We start from the raw sequence: 17,452 nt of genomic DNA, 5'->3' as shown, positions 1-17,452 counted from the left end.
AGACGTGCAGCGGGATTGGTTAGCATTACTTTATTAGATTTGTCTTGTATTTGGTTTCTTCTATTTAGCTGTGTTTCTTTTCAATGGGAGTCATGTTCTTCATGATTTTTTATTTTTTATTTTTCTTTATTTTGCTTCTTTCTTCCTTTAATATTCTTTATTTATCCAAAAAAAAAAAAAATCGGCTGGCCTGTGGTTATGAGTGCTACTTATGGTCTAATGAGAGGAATGGAAGTAATTCATGCATGTATGTGTGACTGTGTATAGGAGTATCAGGCTCAAGCGTGCTGACTTAAGTCTTTAGGATAGCCATTTGAAACTAAAATTGCAAAAAAGTGGACCTTGTGTTTTTTTTATCAGTTCAGAGTCTTGCTTGCTTGGACCAACGTTGAGAGAGATTATTCTACTAATTATATCACTGGTGAATTGTATGGTTGGGTGGTTGAGATAAAAATGGTGTTTTGAGTAGTTTAATGAAATTGAAGTGAAATATCATGGAAACAATATGCAAAAAATTTGATCATGCGTGTTTTGATACATCAAACTAGAATAATCCATTGAAATTTGGAACTGTTGATATATTCTAATGGCTGACGGTGGTCCTTTGCATGATGATGTAGGAGGGGTGGAGCCTTGCGGAGCTTTTTTGTGTTCGCTGCATCATTGCTGCTCCTTATGTTGTTCCATACAGGCAAGGGGATATTTTTTATCTTTGTTTTACACAATTTTCTCTCTGTTTCCTCTTTATTTTGTTTTGATTTGATCTGCCTATCTAGTCATAACTGATAAATAAGAGTATATATCATTAAAGAGAGAGCTGAGTGGGTGCCAAACCCTGTACAGCAGTAAGCTTCAGTAAAACAGCCTTAGACACAAAATGAATTGCAAATAAAAAAATGCAGCCCATGAAAAGAGATCTGGTGTGGAAGATCCAAAACTCCATGAAGGAGAGATTTGAGAGTGGCATCTTTTAGTTTCTGTACAGGCCATTCCTTCCCCAAAGGCTTCCTGGTCCTTTGCCTCTAAATTCCCCCCAAAACATAGATGGTTACCATGTCCCAGACCCTATTGGCATTCTTGTTGCATCACCTTGACTTCCTGCTCAGGAGAAAAGTCAAGAGATTATGAGGCATCACCTAAACAATTGTAAAACCATTCCCAAATTAAAGAACAGATGTCCTTAGTCCAATGCAAAAGTCAGACGCTGTGGGCTCTACCCAGCTTTAAAAACAAAGGTGTAGTCCCAAGAGGGGGGTGAATTGGATTTAAATTTTTTTTTTAAATTCTTTTTAAGACTCTTTAACCTATTTTACTTCCTTTAATGAATTTTTGACTTCTTGTTAATTTATTCAATACACAACAAAAACTTAAGCCTTGATACATTTCACAGCCACACAATTATTTAATCTATCAAGTAAACAACCAATCAACCACAATGTGAGATTCAGCTTATATGCAAGTTTCAGCTTTTGTTTGTTTGCAGCCCTGTATATATGATTTTGATTCAACCTTTTAAAATAAAGATTGATAATGTAAGTTTGTTGATATAAAGTCTTGTAATAATGAATTTGTTTTCTCAAAATGAAGTGCAATATAAAATCCAATATTCTTTCCAGAAGCTTTAGACTTTAAATAAACTTTCAGTTAAAGAGTCTTTGGGTGTTTAACCAATCAACGTACTTCCTTACAGTTTCCGCAAAGTATGGATAAACTAACGTACTCCCTTTCTATTTCCGCAAGCCCAAAACCAATTTAAACTTCAATTTATTTAATTTCCAAACTCCGTAGGATTTATGATTAAGAATTTAAAACATTCATGTAGTTTATATGTATGCTGAAAGTAAAGAGAGTAAGGGAAAGAGAGAGACACTGGGTTTCTACAAGGTTCGGCTTATCCCCAGCCTATGTCCTCGCCTTTTACAAACCACCACAGGATTCCACTATATCAGTTCCTTTTCCCGACAGAACAACAACGTTACACACTCCTTTAGTAGGTTAGAGGCTGCCTCTTCAAGTGTTACCCCTCACTCGGTCACTCTTTCAATTAGGTTAGAGTGTGCCTCTCCAAACGATATCCTCTCATTCGGTCAAACAATTCAAGCACCCGAACCGTCAATCAATCTACAAGACAAGATTCAAAGAAGGTGTACAAGAGATGCTCTCAAAAGAGCTGATTAGTACAAATTCAATCTAATGCAAATATGAAACTTAGATTGAAGCTCAAGAGAGTGTATCACCGAATAGTTCTTTCAATGATTGAAAGAATTCAGAATTGTAGCACAAGATTGGTGATTTAGAATCAGCAAAGCCTCAGAAAATTTCGTGCACAAGATGAGAGTGAGAGAGCCTTGGAGTGTTGAGAGCAATTGAGAGAGTTTGAATGTTGAATTTGATTCTTGATGTAATAATTCATTGGTCTTTAGGGTATTTATAGATTTAGAAAAGTGTCTAACTTGATCCCCAAGTTTACTTGGAGTAGTGTCTAAGTTTTGAATAGGTTTGAGCCCCAAGCAATCTATTTTTCAAAAATATGTCCGTTATAAAATTTAAAATTTTCCGCGTGGCAGTAGCCTGAGAGCTTTTAGTCAGGCGTCTGTCAATAAATTACACAGTTAATTTTCACAGGTAGTAGGGTGGCAGTCGCCTGTTACCTTGTGGTCAGGTGCTTGTCACTAAAATTCCCTGTTTTAAAAAATAGGCAGAAGGGTGATAGTAGCCTGATGAAACCTGGACAGGCTTCTCAGTTTGCACTGTTAGGCGTCTATCAAGGTCCAGATAGTAGCCTGACGACCTTCTATCTGTGTATTTTAAAAACCTTTAAAGTGTTAGCCTACTGACAGTATTCAGTCAGGCTCCTATTAGGTAAAAAACTTGGTTTTTAAAATTTTTTGTATTCACTTTCTTTGCTTCTCAATTTGTTCTCTTTGAAAAACATGTTCCAAACTTTAAAATTAAGGTCTCTAAGTTTCTTTATGCCTAACGAGCTTCAAAATAAAATTTCATACTTTGAATATACTTGAAATACTTACAATACATGTCCTATTGTCTCTTTTCATTTCTTGAGCTCTTTGAGAATCTTCATGAAATCGTTGCTTTGAGTTCTTTTAAATCCTGAGCTTCATTTTTCCTTGAGCTTCCAATATTGATCTTGAATTTGATATGAGCTTTCAAAATTTGATCACTTGGCCATAGAAAGTATGTTTGACTTCAATATCTATTTTTCCTGAAATATCATAACTTTGAAGAATATTAAATAACCTTACTTTGTTATCATCAAAATTAAGAGTTGTATGCCTTGTTTAGGCGAACAATCTCCCCCTTTTGATGATGACAAATAAGGAGCAAAAATAGGTAAGCCTTAAAAGACTCCCCCTTACAATAAGCTTAAAACTTCAAAGTTAACATTATAGCATAGTTTCATATACTTCATAATTTTATTATAGCATTCATTTCATAAACTCAAAAGGTCATTATGATCATCATGCATATTTATAAATTCATTATTTCATCATGCATGCTCATTCATCATTCAATATATCATTCAAGCTTAAATACTTCTCCCTTTTTTTATACATATATCATATTCAATTTCAATTTTTGCTCAAAAACTTCTCCCTCTTTTGACATCAATCAAAAAGAGTAGGATATAAAAAATAATTCATATTTTGAGCAATGAATATCAAACACGCATATCAAGCATCTGATACCAATTGAAAATTTGAGTTTGTGATACCAATTGAAACATTAAAGAATAATACTAATTGAAAATTTATGATACCAATTAAAAAATTAGAGAAAAATCATAATACAAGCAATGAGTCATAATACTTCCCCTGAATTTAATACATTCAGTTTTGATACCAATTATGCTTTCTAAATTTATCATCCATGTTTCAAACATTAATTCATATCATTTATATGCTCATGGATACTAGTATCATGTTAATGTCATAGTATGCTCATGGATATAATTATACTTGTCATGCTCAAATACCAATTTATATATTCATGAATACCAATATACTTCATAGATACCAATGCTAATGTCACATTATGCATTGCTCATGAATACTAAATTATTTAGATGCAAATTTATCCATTTATCCATGTGATCCATCATAAGCATACTTAATCAAGAATAAATCAAGTCATATCAAAATTCATGTTTCTAAATCATGCTTAATAACTTTATGCTCAAATTTTCAAAATATAGTGAGCCATAATCATCAATATTTTCATTTTCTTTATAGATTTCAAGATACCAATTTCAAGATATGCACATTTAGCATATTGCATACGGAGTATATTATTTTCATGTGCATTGTACTACAATATTGCTCAATTTGTTCTCATTCTCAAATATCTTTTCCTAATTAAAAAAACCTTATGCAATAAGCTCAAATTTTCTTACTTTTGACGTCATATGGATTCTCAAAATTTATCTTTTATACTTTTTAAGTTAAGGCTTGTATGAATCATTTTATGATTTTGGCCAACAATGTTATTTTTGTTTTTATTTGTTTCGATAAGCTCTTAAACTCTTCTTTGAGATTTTTCCTGATTTGAACAAGGCATGTATGAATCATTCATTAATTGAGGCCAACAATTTTCATTAGTTTCAATAAGATAAGCATTAATAAGTTTGAAAATTTTTATCCTTATTCTCTAATTCAATTTTGTTCAATATCCTTGTATGATTTTCCAGAGATTTGATATCAATTGAAATTGAAGGATTTAGTCATAGAATTTCATCTTGGTACCCATACTTTCTTGGGTCCGGATAAGGGATGTTTCTTTTACTTTCCATACTTATTTAGTTTTCACACTCGTTCTTTTGAATGGACATTCAAACTTTATATGTCCCTTCTTTTTACATAGGTAGCATTTGGTGTGAGCGTAAGCATTTGAAGAAGTGCTAGCATAATTTTTTGAGGCTTTTGTAAAGTATTCCATGTAGAGATTCTTTTTCTTGGTATTCTCAACCCCATTAAATCCTATCCCTTCTTTATTTAGAGACATTCTTTGCGAGCCAATCATTTTGTCAAAATTTTCTTTTCCTTTCGTGAAATTGTAGATTACTTTAGCTTGATCTTCTATTTTTCCTTTAAGATCAATGATTTCTGAATTTTCTATATTTTTCCCTTTTTCTTTCACCTTGTCTTGGTTTTGAGACATTTTGCTGATTTTGTTCTCTAATTCAGAAATATATAGATCTTTCTCATTCTCCATAGAAGTTTGGAATTTTAGATCTTCTATTTCTTTCATCATTTTTCATCCTTGCTTTCTAATTTCTTGATTTTCAAATCTTTTTCCTTTTCAGCAAGATTTTTAGCTTCTAACTCTTTTATCACAGTTTATTCTTATTTTCTATTTTCTTGATTTTTGAGTCATTTTCTTTTTCAACTAGTTTGAGAGATTCTAACTCTTTTATAGTTCCTTCATTCTTGTTTTTCAATGATGTGTATCGTTTAGTCACATTAACTAACATCTTATGCACTTTGAATAAATCATTTTGTAACTCTTCATAAGATGACATGCTTTCATCAAATCTTTTGAATAATTGGGTAAAATGGAAGACCTAATCACAAGGATAGGTATCTCCCTCTATTTATAATATATGTCAAATTACATACCAATGACCATAATACCCTTATTAACTCTCACTTGTTAACATTACTATAGAAAAAGAGAATTAATTAATTGCATATTCAATTGTATTTACATTGCATACTCAGGTCCCTATTTAACATGTACACAGAGAATAAAATATGGAAATATAAAAGTCAACCCATACAATTAGCCTAAATATCTGCTTCTAATTAGAGCCTTAATCTTCTACCAAAATCTCCTCTAAATCAATTCCAAATCATTCAGGATTTCCACACTTCCCCTTAAGTTGGATCGTAGATATTGATCATGTCCAACTTGCAAATAAACTCTTCAAAGCTAGATCTCTATAATCCCTTAGTGAAAATATCTGCTAATTGTTCTCTTGTAGGGATATAGTCATGCAAATTGTCCCGTTCTCAATTTTCTCCTTTATAAAATGCCTGTCCATTTCTATATGTTTAGTCCTATCGTGCTGAACAAGATTATGAGAAATACTAATCGCGGCTTTGTTGTTGCAATAGAGTTTGATGGGGAGCTCTACTGTTATGTGTAATTCTTCCAAAAGTTTTTGTAACCATAGCCCTTCACACATCCCTTGTGCAACAGCTCTGAATTCAGCCTCGACACTGCTTCTGGCTACCACACTCTGCTTCTTACTCCTCCATGTTACTAGATTTCCCCAAACATAGTTATAGTAGCCAGTAGTAGACCTTCTTTCTTCTGCTGATCCTGCCCAATCCGCATCTATGTAGATCTCTACCTTCTTACTTTCACCTTTATTAAAGAATAGTCCTTGCCTTGGAGAGCCTTTTAGATCTCTGAGAATCTTATATACTGCTTCTAGGTGACTCTCCTTTGGTGAATGCATGTGCCGACTGACCATGCTTACAACGAAAGCAATGTCAGATATAGTGTGAGAGAGATAGATCAATCTACCTACTAGTCTCTGATATCTCTCTCTATCCACAGGCTTTCCTACGTCTTCTATTCTTTTCCCTGTCTCGATAGGAGTATTGCTTGGTTTACAACCAAGCATGGCAGTCTCGATTAATAGGTCAAGTACATACTTTCTCTGGGAGACACTAATTCCCTTTCTTGATCTGGTGACCTCCATTCCCAAGAAATATCACATTTGACCCAGGTATTTTACCTTAAACTTTGTGGCTAAGACCTTCTTCAATCTCTCCGCCTCTCCTGTGTCATCTCCAGTGAGAATGATGTCATCGAAGTACACAATTAGGATGGTCCTTCTTCCCTCATTGGACTGTTTGAAAAACATAGTGTGATATGACTGCCCCTGTCGGTATCCTTGATTCTTTATTACCTTTGCAAATCTATCAAACCACGCCCTCGGTAACTTGAGTGCCTACAGAGATTTCTTCAATTTACACACTCTGGTTTCTTCTCCCTCCTTGCAAAATCTTGGTGGTAGCGTCATGAACACTTCTTCTTCTAGCTCACCATTTAGAAAAGCATTCTCGATGTCAAACTGATGGAGTGGTCAGTCCTGGTTTGCTGCTTGGGACAAGAGAACCCGTATAGTGTTCAGCTTTGCTATTGGTGCAAACGTCTCGGTGTAGTCAATACTATATGTTTGAGTGAACCTCTTTGCCACAAGGTGGGCTTTGTATTGTTCTACTGTGCTATCCATGGTTCGAAATTGTAGTCGCGGGTAACATCGTGTAACGGTTGTGGATGTCGTGGGAGACGCGAGTGTTACGTAATGGGAAGTGGGCGTAACGGTCGTGAATTTTTTTCACGCCTGCACAACCATGCCAAAATCGAAAAATAAGCATGAAATCCATTAATACATGATTTTTAATGAATTTTGAAGGCTTTCATTCAACCTACAAATGTTTTTTAATAGGCATTATGATTTTTATATTAATTTTAGTGCGCTGTTTGAAAAAAAAAACATATTTTTTTTTTTTATAGTTTACATTACTTTAATGAGTAAAAAGATGTAGAAATATAATTAAAATGAAGAATCAATTAATTAAAGTCATAAAGTTACTAAAAATGAATCAATATCAATATACATATTACACATACATGAATTTAAAAAGTAATTAATATCAAATATCAATAAATAGTTGAAAATACATGAATACAATATTACAAATTTATAACATAACACATGTCACCACCAAAAAGAATGACGTGGAGGGTCTTCATAATTTGCATTTGTATCTTGAGATTGGGATTGGAAATTATCTCCCCATCCTTGTGAAAATACATAGCTGAATAACCCAAGTTTGCGTCATTTCGTTTTTGCTCTTGAAAATGTACTAGTGGTGAAAATCCAACTGATATAGGGGGTGCATAATCTCCCCTTTGACCATATCCTAAATAATGTCCATAAGTTGGGGCTGGGGCTAGCTCTGGGTAGTGTGTAGAAGAACACTCACTAGATCCTGAGATTCTTCCACTAGGATAAAAACGTGAGTCACGAGATGCATAATGTGGATATGCTGGATGAGATCCATATGATTGTGATGACGAACCATCTAAACCAAAGTCGCCAAAACTACGAACCACACCATATGAATCTTCAGTAGAATCACCAGGGTCACCACGAGCACTCCTTCTCCTGGGTTGTGAAGATTGGTTCCTTGGAGGAATACCCAAGTCATAATTTTCAAGTATGTCATGTAGTCCATAACGATCAGAAGGATGTATATCCCTTACAAATGATGTCCCTGTGTCATATCCATAATTATATTCTACACCGCCGCCTCCACCACCACCACCACCACCACCACCCCTCTCCCAACCCTAGCTCCAGCACCACTATTACCATCGTCATCACTTGGTGGGCTCAAACCAAGATTGTCATCACTTTGTGTATGTTCAGGGCTTGAACTTGAATCATCATGCACGTTTATTGGTGGTTGATCACCTCCTTCTGCAGTACCGCCAACTTCTTCATTAAACCAATTTGAATTGTCCTAACTGTCGAGTAGTGATGTCTCTCTCTCCTCTAACCATTGACTTAAAGGATCATCTTCTTTAAAAATGTAGTCCAAATTGATAGGATTGAAACCATCTTCAATTTCTCGTTGCTTCTTTTTATTGTACGTCTTAACTTTAACCTCATGTTGTAATGTACGAAAACAAGTTTTTGTAGTCTCATGTACTTTAATCTATTTCTTGTTTTCGTATGAATGAGGCTAAAGGTGCTCCAATTATGCTTACAGTTTGAAACTGATGTGGTCTGGCTAAGAACTTTGATTGCTATTCTTTGGAGCTCTGGAGCACACAAAAGCCATAATGAACCTACCATTTGGCTGCATGAACAATTAAAAAGAGTTTTATATCAGTATAACATATATTTCAAAAGTCAAATTTGTACATAAAGAGAGAAAATAGAGCCATTCATCCATTATTTAGCTATATAGCCTATATTTACCAGGATTTGTTTGTTTCATTGCCCTTTGAGCCAACGGGGTTCCAAAAGTCTCCTGCCTATCTCGATATAGCAACAACTAAAAAAGGATGATTGTGAAATATAATTGATTAATTAGATGTATTAATAATTATTCTAGAAAGTATTACAGAATACTAGAACAATTCATTATTCAATTTAATGGAACCAATACTTACTTGATTAATAGCCTGAATTTGAGTATCTATATCGGGTACCAACTTGGTTCTCACTTTTTTAACCACATCCATGACTTCTCTAGCAACTTCAGGAGAGGGTGGGGCACCATAAAGAGATTGTGGGTTCAAAAAATATCCTACAATTAAATTTAGAAACATATTAATCAATAGTTTTTTAATGCAATTATGCATAATTTAAAAGTTAAAATAATAAGAAATTGTATTTGATTTACACTTACTAGCGCGTACAAATCTTGGTGCAATTGAAAACTCCACCGGTTGTCAATAATTTTCTAATTGTCTTTGTAAAACTGACAATCTTTTTGAATGACCAATTTCGCCCTATCAATTACCTCGTATATGAAACCCATGGTTGGTTTTTCATCACCATCAACCAATTTAAGAACTTTCACTAAGGGTTCTTATACTTTAATTATATCAGAGGCCTTTTGCCAAAACTCTTTGCCTAAGATAATCTGCTTCGAATCATATGCTGGGCCTGATTTTGCCATCCCAAACCTTGAGTTTTTCCAAGCATCAGATGTAAACATTTCTCTTAATGCTTGTTTATGCCTAACAATAGTCTCCAAAGCAATGAAGTTCGTGGTAAATCGAGTGATGCCAGGGCGAAGTAACTCTCTATTATTTGTGAATTTCTTTATGAAATTTACTGTCCACGTGTGATTGTAAATAAAGGAGGTTATTGTTCTTGCATCTTCTAAGACCTTCTTCACGTTAATTTTCTTACCAATATCTTCAAGAATAAGGTCTATGCAATGAGCTGCACATGCTATCCAATAGAGATTGGGCCTCTTCTGCATTAATAATTTTCCTCCTACCTTCATTGCAGCTTCATTATCAATCACAAATTGGACACCATTCTCCTCTCCAATTTCTTCAACCACCTCGTCCATTAATTTGAAATGAAATTATAGATTCAATAATTACTACTATTTAATTAAAAACATGCAAGTTCATAATACTATTTGCATATACAATTAAAATTAGAAAATTACCTGAAATAATATTTAGTTGTTTTGCTTGGCACATTAGAGGCATAAACTGATTTATGAAACACGGTGCCTCTATCGCAATAAACTAAAAAGTTTATAATGTGTTTTCTAGTTGGTCCTGACCAACCATCACACATAAGGGTTACACCTCTCTCTTTCCAAATTCTAACAAAAGAAGCTATATAATTTTTTATTTCTTGATACTCTTGCTCCAAATAAATTTCAGATATCTCATAGGGTGATGGACCCTTCACCCCCTTTCCAACCTCTGCAGCAATATCAAGCATAGACTGCATAAATGGAGAGTCAACTACATTCGATGGAATCCGATTATAAATTAGGAATTTTCCAACTGTTTTTCCTAATTTACTTCTTAAACCTTTCAGTAACTTAGTGTTGATTTTCGGTTGTTTTGCACTCTTGCTTCTTTCTAAAATAGGATCCATTGCCTTTAGTCTAGCTTCAGGGGCATCAGGATTGATCCATTGTTGTCCATTACCTCTAGCTTCTCGACCAATATAAGATCGAGCTTCTACTCTACTGAAACCACTGGTAGCACCACTGCTAGAGCCACCTCCCTCTTCATAAGTATTACCCCCTCCTATTGTTCTTGCTCGAAATCTTTGTCTCTCTTCCCATTTGTTGCTGTGATCGTATGCTTTCTTGTCGAGCAAATCTCATACTTCTTCTTTCAAGTCTTCTTCACCGCTCAAATTCTCAAAATCTCCTATAATTTGGGCTTCTGCTTCTTCTTGCCTTTTTTGTTTATCTCTTTTCTTCTCAGCATACTGTTGTAGATGTTTCTTCATTTGTTCTCTTACTTGTGTGGTCACATTTGAGCATCCAGCTACTTGACCTTTTTTATGTGCCAAGTGTTGTTCCAAGCGTGTAATGCCTCCCTTAATTATCTTCCTACATAACTTACACATAATAACATGTCTATTACCATCCATCGTAGTACCAAAATGTCATCCAATATCCTCACTAGATAAGTTCTCATTTCCTCTATCACGTGACATCTTGATAGACTTAATTTGATGATCTCTACACAAAACATAGAGAAAATATAAAGTTACAACCTTTCTAAAAAAATGGCAGGTATAATATAATTAGTAATTTAGTAAATATTAAATAGTAAGTACTAAATAGTCCTGCTAATCTTAAATACTACGTAAAAATAAAATATAATATTTGATTAAAAATAATAAGTAATGATTATTTAAAATATTTAAATAAACAAAATTATAAAATATTAGATATTTTATTACAAAAAAATATATTCCTTTATCTTTAAAAAGATATTTTCATTATTTGTTATAACTTGATTTTATTTTCATTTATAACTATAAGAAATTAACATTCTAATTTTAAAGGTGAAAAAGACTTTTGCTCTACTTTCATATACATCACTAATAGAGATCCATACAATACAAATTAACTATTTAACTTTTTAAGCATTTTCTTAGTATATGGAATAAAATAAAATTTTTCTACAAATTCCAGTAGTAAAAATCAGAATTATTAATGTATTAACTATTAGGTTAAAATTTTGTTTATTAAGCTATCAATTTTTATTTTATTTGATAACGAAAAACAAAAAATAGATCATATAAAGATTTATTTTACCTAATTTTAAATTTAAGGTCAAAATGATGCTTTAAAACTTAAAAAATATTAATAAAAAGGAAATATGTGATGGAACTAGATTTTCATAATTACCTTTCAAAACAAAAAAAGATAATTAAAATATTCGTAAATTAAGAAAATTTTATTTTATATATGATTATTATTGATTTCTAATTTTTTACTCTATTAAATTACTTTTTTTTAATTCAATTTAACATACATAATTTACAACAAAATATAATTAAAAAAAAACACATAATGAAAAGTTTTAGTGCAGTGGGTGTTGACTAATTGCATCTAAAGCTTATCTTATACGCTGATACACTAGTTGGAGAGTGGAGGAGAATGTAGTAGAGAGTCTGAGACCGAGAGAGAACTCATAGGAGCCTCGAAGCCTCAAAGGAGTCAAAGCACGAACGGCCGATGACTCCAAGCTCTGAAGCCGAAATCAAAGGGCTGGCTGGCGGCGAGTGGTGACGACTGGCGGAGGGAGCTGCCGAAGGGCTATCGGCGACTCGCAGAGGCGGCGAAGCTGTTGCAGAGCTGTTGCCAGTGACTCGCTAAGCTGCTGCAAGTCTGCAACTCCTGCAAGGCTGCGAAGATGAGTAGATCTGCTCACTCTTAGGCTTTGAAGAAGTCCTTACTTAGTTTTGGCCAAAAAAATTTCAAGGTAAGTTTTTTACTTTGCTCTTTGAATGTTGACTTAGATTGAATGGCAGATGGGTGGTTGGGAGAGGGGAAAAGTAGCGGAAAGCCTGCTTTAGGGATTCAAAATATTGTGAGCTGTCGGCCATGTGACGGTCCGTAACGGACCATTATGAAGTGTAACGTTGGGTAACGGCTGTTACAGACCATTACGGAGATGTAACAGCCGTTACGACTGTGAATTTTTTCTGAACCGCAATATCGGCCCATATCGGTTTCGGAGCCTTCGATTTCCGTTACGTATCGGCCGTTACGCTACATAACGGCTGTTATTTAAAGCCATGGTGCCAGTAGCCTTGTACTTTACTGTGAACACCCACTTATAGCCCATTGGTTTCTTCCCCCTTGCGAAAGTCATCACCTCCCAAGTTCCATTCTTTTCTAGTGCTTTTAGCTCTTCTATCATTGTCTCTCTCCACTCTAGAATCTCCAAGGCTTCTTGAATGTTCTTAGGAATCTGGATTCTGTCAAGGTTAGAAGTAAAAGCACGGCACTTGGCAGAAAGAACATTGTAAGATACAAATTTTGATATAGGGTGGAGAGTATATGAACGAGGTTGTTTTCTAAGTGCAATGGGTAAGTCATCTTTTACCTGGTCGGGATTGGAGTTGGACTCATGAGGAGTTGGAACTATCACTGGTTCTGACTCTTTTGGTGCTTCGAAAGTGAGTGTCTCATTGGACTTCGATTTTGGCCTCCCTGAGTAGACAATTGTTTCCCTATTTGTTTGTATTTCTGCATCTTCCCCTAAGTTCAAGTTTCGTTCTGTACTAGGCGAAGGAGTAGATATAGGGTATGGAATGGTCTCGAAAACAACAATATCGAAGTAGTCCGAGTTTGAGGGTCGAGCTTTACTCAAGGACTCCCCCTGAAGCGAGTAGTAGAGGCTATGTTTGAAGAAGGTGACATCTAGGCTAACATAGAGTTTCTAGGAGATCCGGTCATAGCATTTGTAACCCTTCTGTGTGGGAGAGTAACCAAGAAAGAGGCTCTGGGATCCAACTTGTTTCGCTTGGGTGCGTGAAGGTGGATAAATACAGTGGACCCAAAGACACGAAGCGGAAGATGTGAGCCAAGCCTGGAATTGGGAAAAGACTCTTGGAGTTTTTGGAGCAGAGTTGCAAAGGATAGGACTCTACTAGGCATTCAGTTAATGAGGTATGTGGCTGTCAAAATTGAGTCACCCCAAAATTTTGTTGGCATATGAGAAGTGAACGATAGGGCACGAGCAACTTCAAGGATAAGTCGATTTTTCCATTCAGCAACCACATTTTGTTGAGGGGTGTCAATGCAAGAGCTTTGATGGATAATACCATTATCTTGAAGATACGTGCCCAAGGAGTGTTTGAAATACTCAATACCATTGTTAGTACAAATGATTTGGATTTTTGTGTGAAACTGGGTTTGTATCATAGAGTGAAAATTCATGAAGACTAATCGAACCTCAGTTTTATCAGTCAATAAATATACTCAACATAGACGAGTGTGATCATCAATAAAAGTAATAAACCATTTTGTATGGGTCCTATAAGGAGTACGAGAAGGACCCCATAGATCACTGTGAATCAGACCAAATGGCATGGATGGTTTATACTGAGATCGAGGAAAAGTAGTACGATGGTGTTTGGAAAGTTCACACACTTCACATTGAAAATCCAAGGCAGTTTTATTTGAGCATATTGAAGGAAATAAGTGCTGCAAATATTGAAAACTAGGATGTCCCATCCTTTTGTGCCATAACAAAAGTTCACTTTCCCTAGGACTAGATGTGGAATTACAAACAGTAGGAGAACACGGTCCATTCACATTAGCTTTGTCGAAGTAGTAGAGCCCATCACATTCCTTAGCACTGCCAATCGTCTTCCCCGATGATAGGTCCTGAAAGACACAATGAGAGGGTAAGCATTTAGCTGAGCAATTAGACTGCTTGGTTAACTGACTAATAGACAGCAAATTGCACGATAAATTAGGAACGTGGAGGATAGATTCAAGAGTAATAGATTCAGAAATACGAATACTCCCTTTGCCAGCAACAGGGGATGGAGTCCAATCTGCAATTTTGACTTTTAAATTACCGACACAAGGTGAGTATGCTGAAAATAAATGTTGAGCATCAGTCGTATGGTTAGATGCACTAGAATCAATAATCCAAGGGGTGAAATGAGAAATGGAACTAAGGGCTGTAAAAAAAGTACCTTTACGGGCTAAAAAACCATATGACATAGTATTAAAGGATTGACTCGAGGTTTGGAAATTTGAAAATAGCTCATCTAATTTCGCAAGTTGGTCGAAATTAAATCCCCCACTAGAAGCTCCTGGGCCGGATGATTTTAATTTAACTTTTTATCAAGATTGTTGAATGGTGGAGAAGAATGACTTCATGAAAGCTTTTAATGAATTTTATTAGAACATGATTCTTAGCAAGAGTATTAATAATTCTACTTTTATCACTTTGGTGCCTAAGAAAAATAGGTCAATTAAAATTTTGATTATAGACCAATTAGCTTAGTTTTTATTGTTTATAAATAATCACTAAAGTGCTAGCTAATAAGTTGTGTGTGGTGCTTGATAGGACTATATCTAAGGCCCTTTGTGGGGGGGAAGACAAATTGTGGATGCAATTTTTAATTTGGATAAAACTATTGAAGACATTGGTAGAAGGAAGAAAAAGGAGATTGTCTTTAAGGAGGATTTTGAAAAAGCTTATGATATAGTGAGTTGGAACTTTTTGGATAAGATTTTAGTCAGAAAGGGTTTTGGAGAAGGATGATGTAAATGGATGAAAGGATGATGTAAATGGATGAAAGGGTGTATATCTAATGTGAATTTTGCGGTGATAGTGAATGGTGAACCTAAATCTTGGTTTAGGGTCATGAGGGGGATTAAACAAGGGGATCCTCTTTCTCCATTTTTGTTTGTGTTAATGGCAAATGTTTTGAGTAGGTTGGTTGATAGGGTGGTGGATAGAGGGTTAGTGAAGGGTCTTAAAGTTGGTAGGGAGGAGATTATGGTTTCTCACCTTCAGTTTGCGGATGATACAAATTTTTTGTGGCGCTTCTTCAAATTTTTGAAAGGGTATTGGGGTTGAGGATTGGGAAAAAGTGGTAATGCAGTTATTAATGTGCCCATAGTGAGTGTTAGGGAAATAGCCTTGGAAGTGGGGTGTGCAGAGTTGGGTTGGTCGATGTCCTATTTAGGGTTCATTTGCTGGGCAATCCTAGAGTAGCTAGTTTCTGGGATCCAATGGTGGAGAGAGTGTCTAAGCAGTTAGACGGGGTGGAAGGGAGCCATTTTTTCTTTAGGAGGGAGGACTACTCCAATTTAGGCTTGTCTTTCTAGTATTTCGTTGCATTTTATGTCTATTTTTAAAATCCCAATAGGAGTTGCTAGTAAAATTAAGAGAATTATGAGAGATTTTCGTTGATCAGGGGTAGTGGGGCTTTTAAGGATCACTTAGTGAATTGGGAAGTGGTGTGTAGGACTAAGAAAGAGGATGGTTTGGGTCTTGGAAATTTGGTGTCCAAGAACACAGCTCTTTTGGCTAACTGGCTTTGGCGGTTCCCGCTAAAGGTGTCCTCCTTGTGGCATAAAGTTATCAAAAGTAAATTTGGTCTTGATGGGAATGGCTGGGATACTAATTTAGGTTCTAGGTGTTTTTTGGAAAGCCTATGGAAAGATATTTCCCAGATTTATTCTCTCTTTATTCCCCATACCAAATTTGTGATAGGTAAGGGTTGTAACATTCGTTTTTGGAAAGATATATGGTTAGGGAATGTTGTTCTGGCCACGTTTTTTCCTTGCTTGTTCTGTTTGAGCTCTAGACAAAATGGTCCCATCTATTATTTTATAGTCGGGCGGTAATCTACCTTCTTGGGATTTTCATTTTAGGAGAGTCTTGAATGATAGGGAATCTATTGAATTATCTTCTTTGTTGGTTATGTTAAACAACTATAGGATGTCGTCCAAGGATGATTGTCGTTCTTGGTTGTTGGATTCCTCAGGAGTTTTTTAGTGTAGATCTTTCTTTGATTTCTTGGATGGTACTAATCATTCCTTTCTACTTTACAAAGTAATCTAGAAGGTCAAAATGCCCCATAAAATCAAAGTGTTTCTTTGGTTGGTTGTGCTTAATAGAATAAAGCCTAATGACTTGCTGCAGATGAGGAGACCTTTAAAGGCTTCATTGTTTGGATTGTTCAGAATCTGTTTCTCATCTTTAATTGCATTGCGATTTTGTGTGGAATGTTTGGAATAAGTTATTTAATTATTTTGGAGAAAGCTGAGTTTGTTCGAGAATAGTGGAGTTCTTGGCAATATCTTTTGTAGGGTTTGATAGGAGGAAGGAAGGTATTGTGTTACAGAATTGTGATTTATTTGCAGTGTTATGGGGCTTGTGGAAGGAACATAATCTACTTATTTTTTCAGGGAAGAAGTTGGGGTGGGAGACAATGCTTTTTATGGCTTCTTTGTGGTGTGTTGGCAATGGAACTTTTAAGGGGATGTGTTTGACAGTTGTTCAGTGGGATTGGAAGTCACTTCTAAGGGCGTGCTGATTTGAGCTTGCTGTTTTTTATGCTTTCCTTTTTTGTTTTGTTCGCTGGGGATTCTCATATTTTGTTAAGGAGCTGGCTTTTTTCTCCTATTTGTACATTCTTTCTTCATCTAATAAAATTTCGTTTACTATAAAAGTAAAAAAAAAGGCTAAGATAACCATCAACACTCCCTCTTAAGCTAGGAGCATATGCAAGCTTGATATGCATGAGTAAGCACCAACTTGATCCAAAAGCATAAGCCATTAGGTCTTGGGCCTGACCATGTATGTAAGCACCCATCCTCTATTATATATTTTCAATGTGGGACAAACTCACAAATGGAATTCTCAACAATCTCCCACT

The 17,452-nt window shown here is 35.3% G+C and overlaps 1 protein-coding gene across 2 annotated transcripts in view; it reads left to right on the top strand.

Annotated features, from left to right (window-relative positions):
• LOC131164791 (sterol 3-beta-glucosyltransferase UGT80B1) overlaps positions 1–17,452 on the top strand; it is a 122,989-nt gene that overhangs the window by 36,775 nt on the left and 68,762 nt on the right. For both annotated transcript variants that reach the window (XM_058122241.1, XM_058122242.1), the window contains exon 5: positions 621–691. In XM_058122241.1, the coding sequence (XP_057978224.1) occupies positions 621–691 (71 nt within the window). The remainder of the gene's footprint in view (positions 1–620; positions 692–17,452) is intronic.

This window comes from Malania oleifera, chromosome 9 (assembly GCF_029873635.1).
Source record: "Malania oleifera isolate guangnan ecotype guangnan chromosome 9, ASM2987363v1, whole genome shotgun sequence".
In the NCBI taxonomy this organism is placed as follows: domain Eukaryota; kingdom Viridiplantae; phylum Streptophyta; class Magnoliopsida; order Santalales; family Ximeniaceae; genus Malania; species Malania oleifera.
The sequence above is the reverse complement of the archived record's forward strand: the minus strand, read 5'-3'. Positions and strand labels throughout refer to the sequence as shown.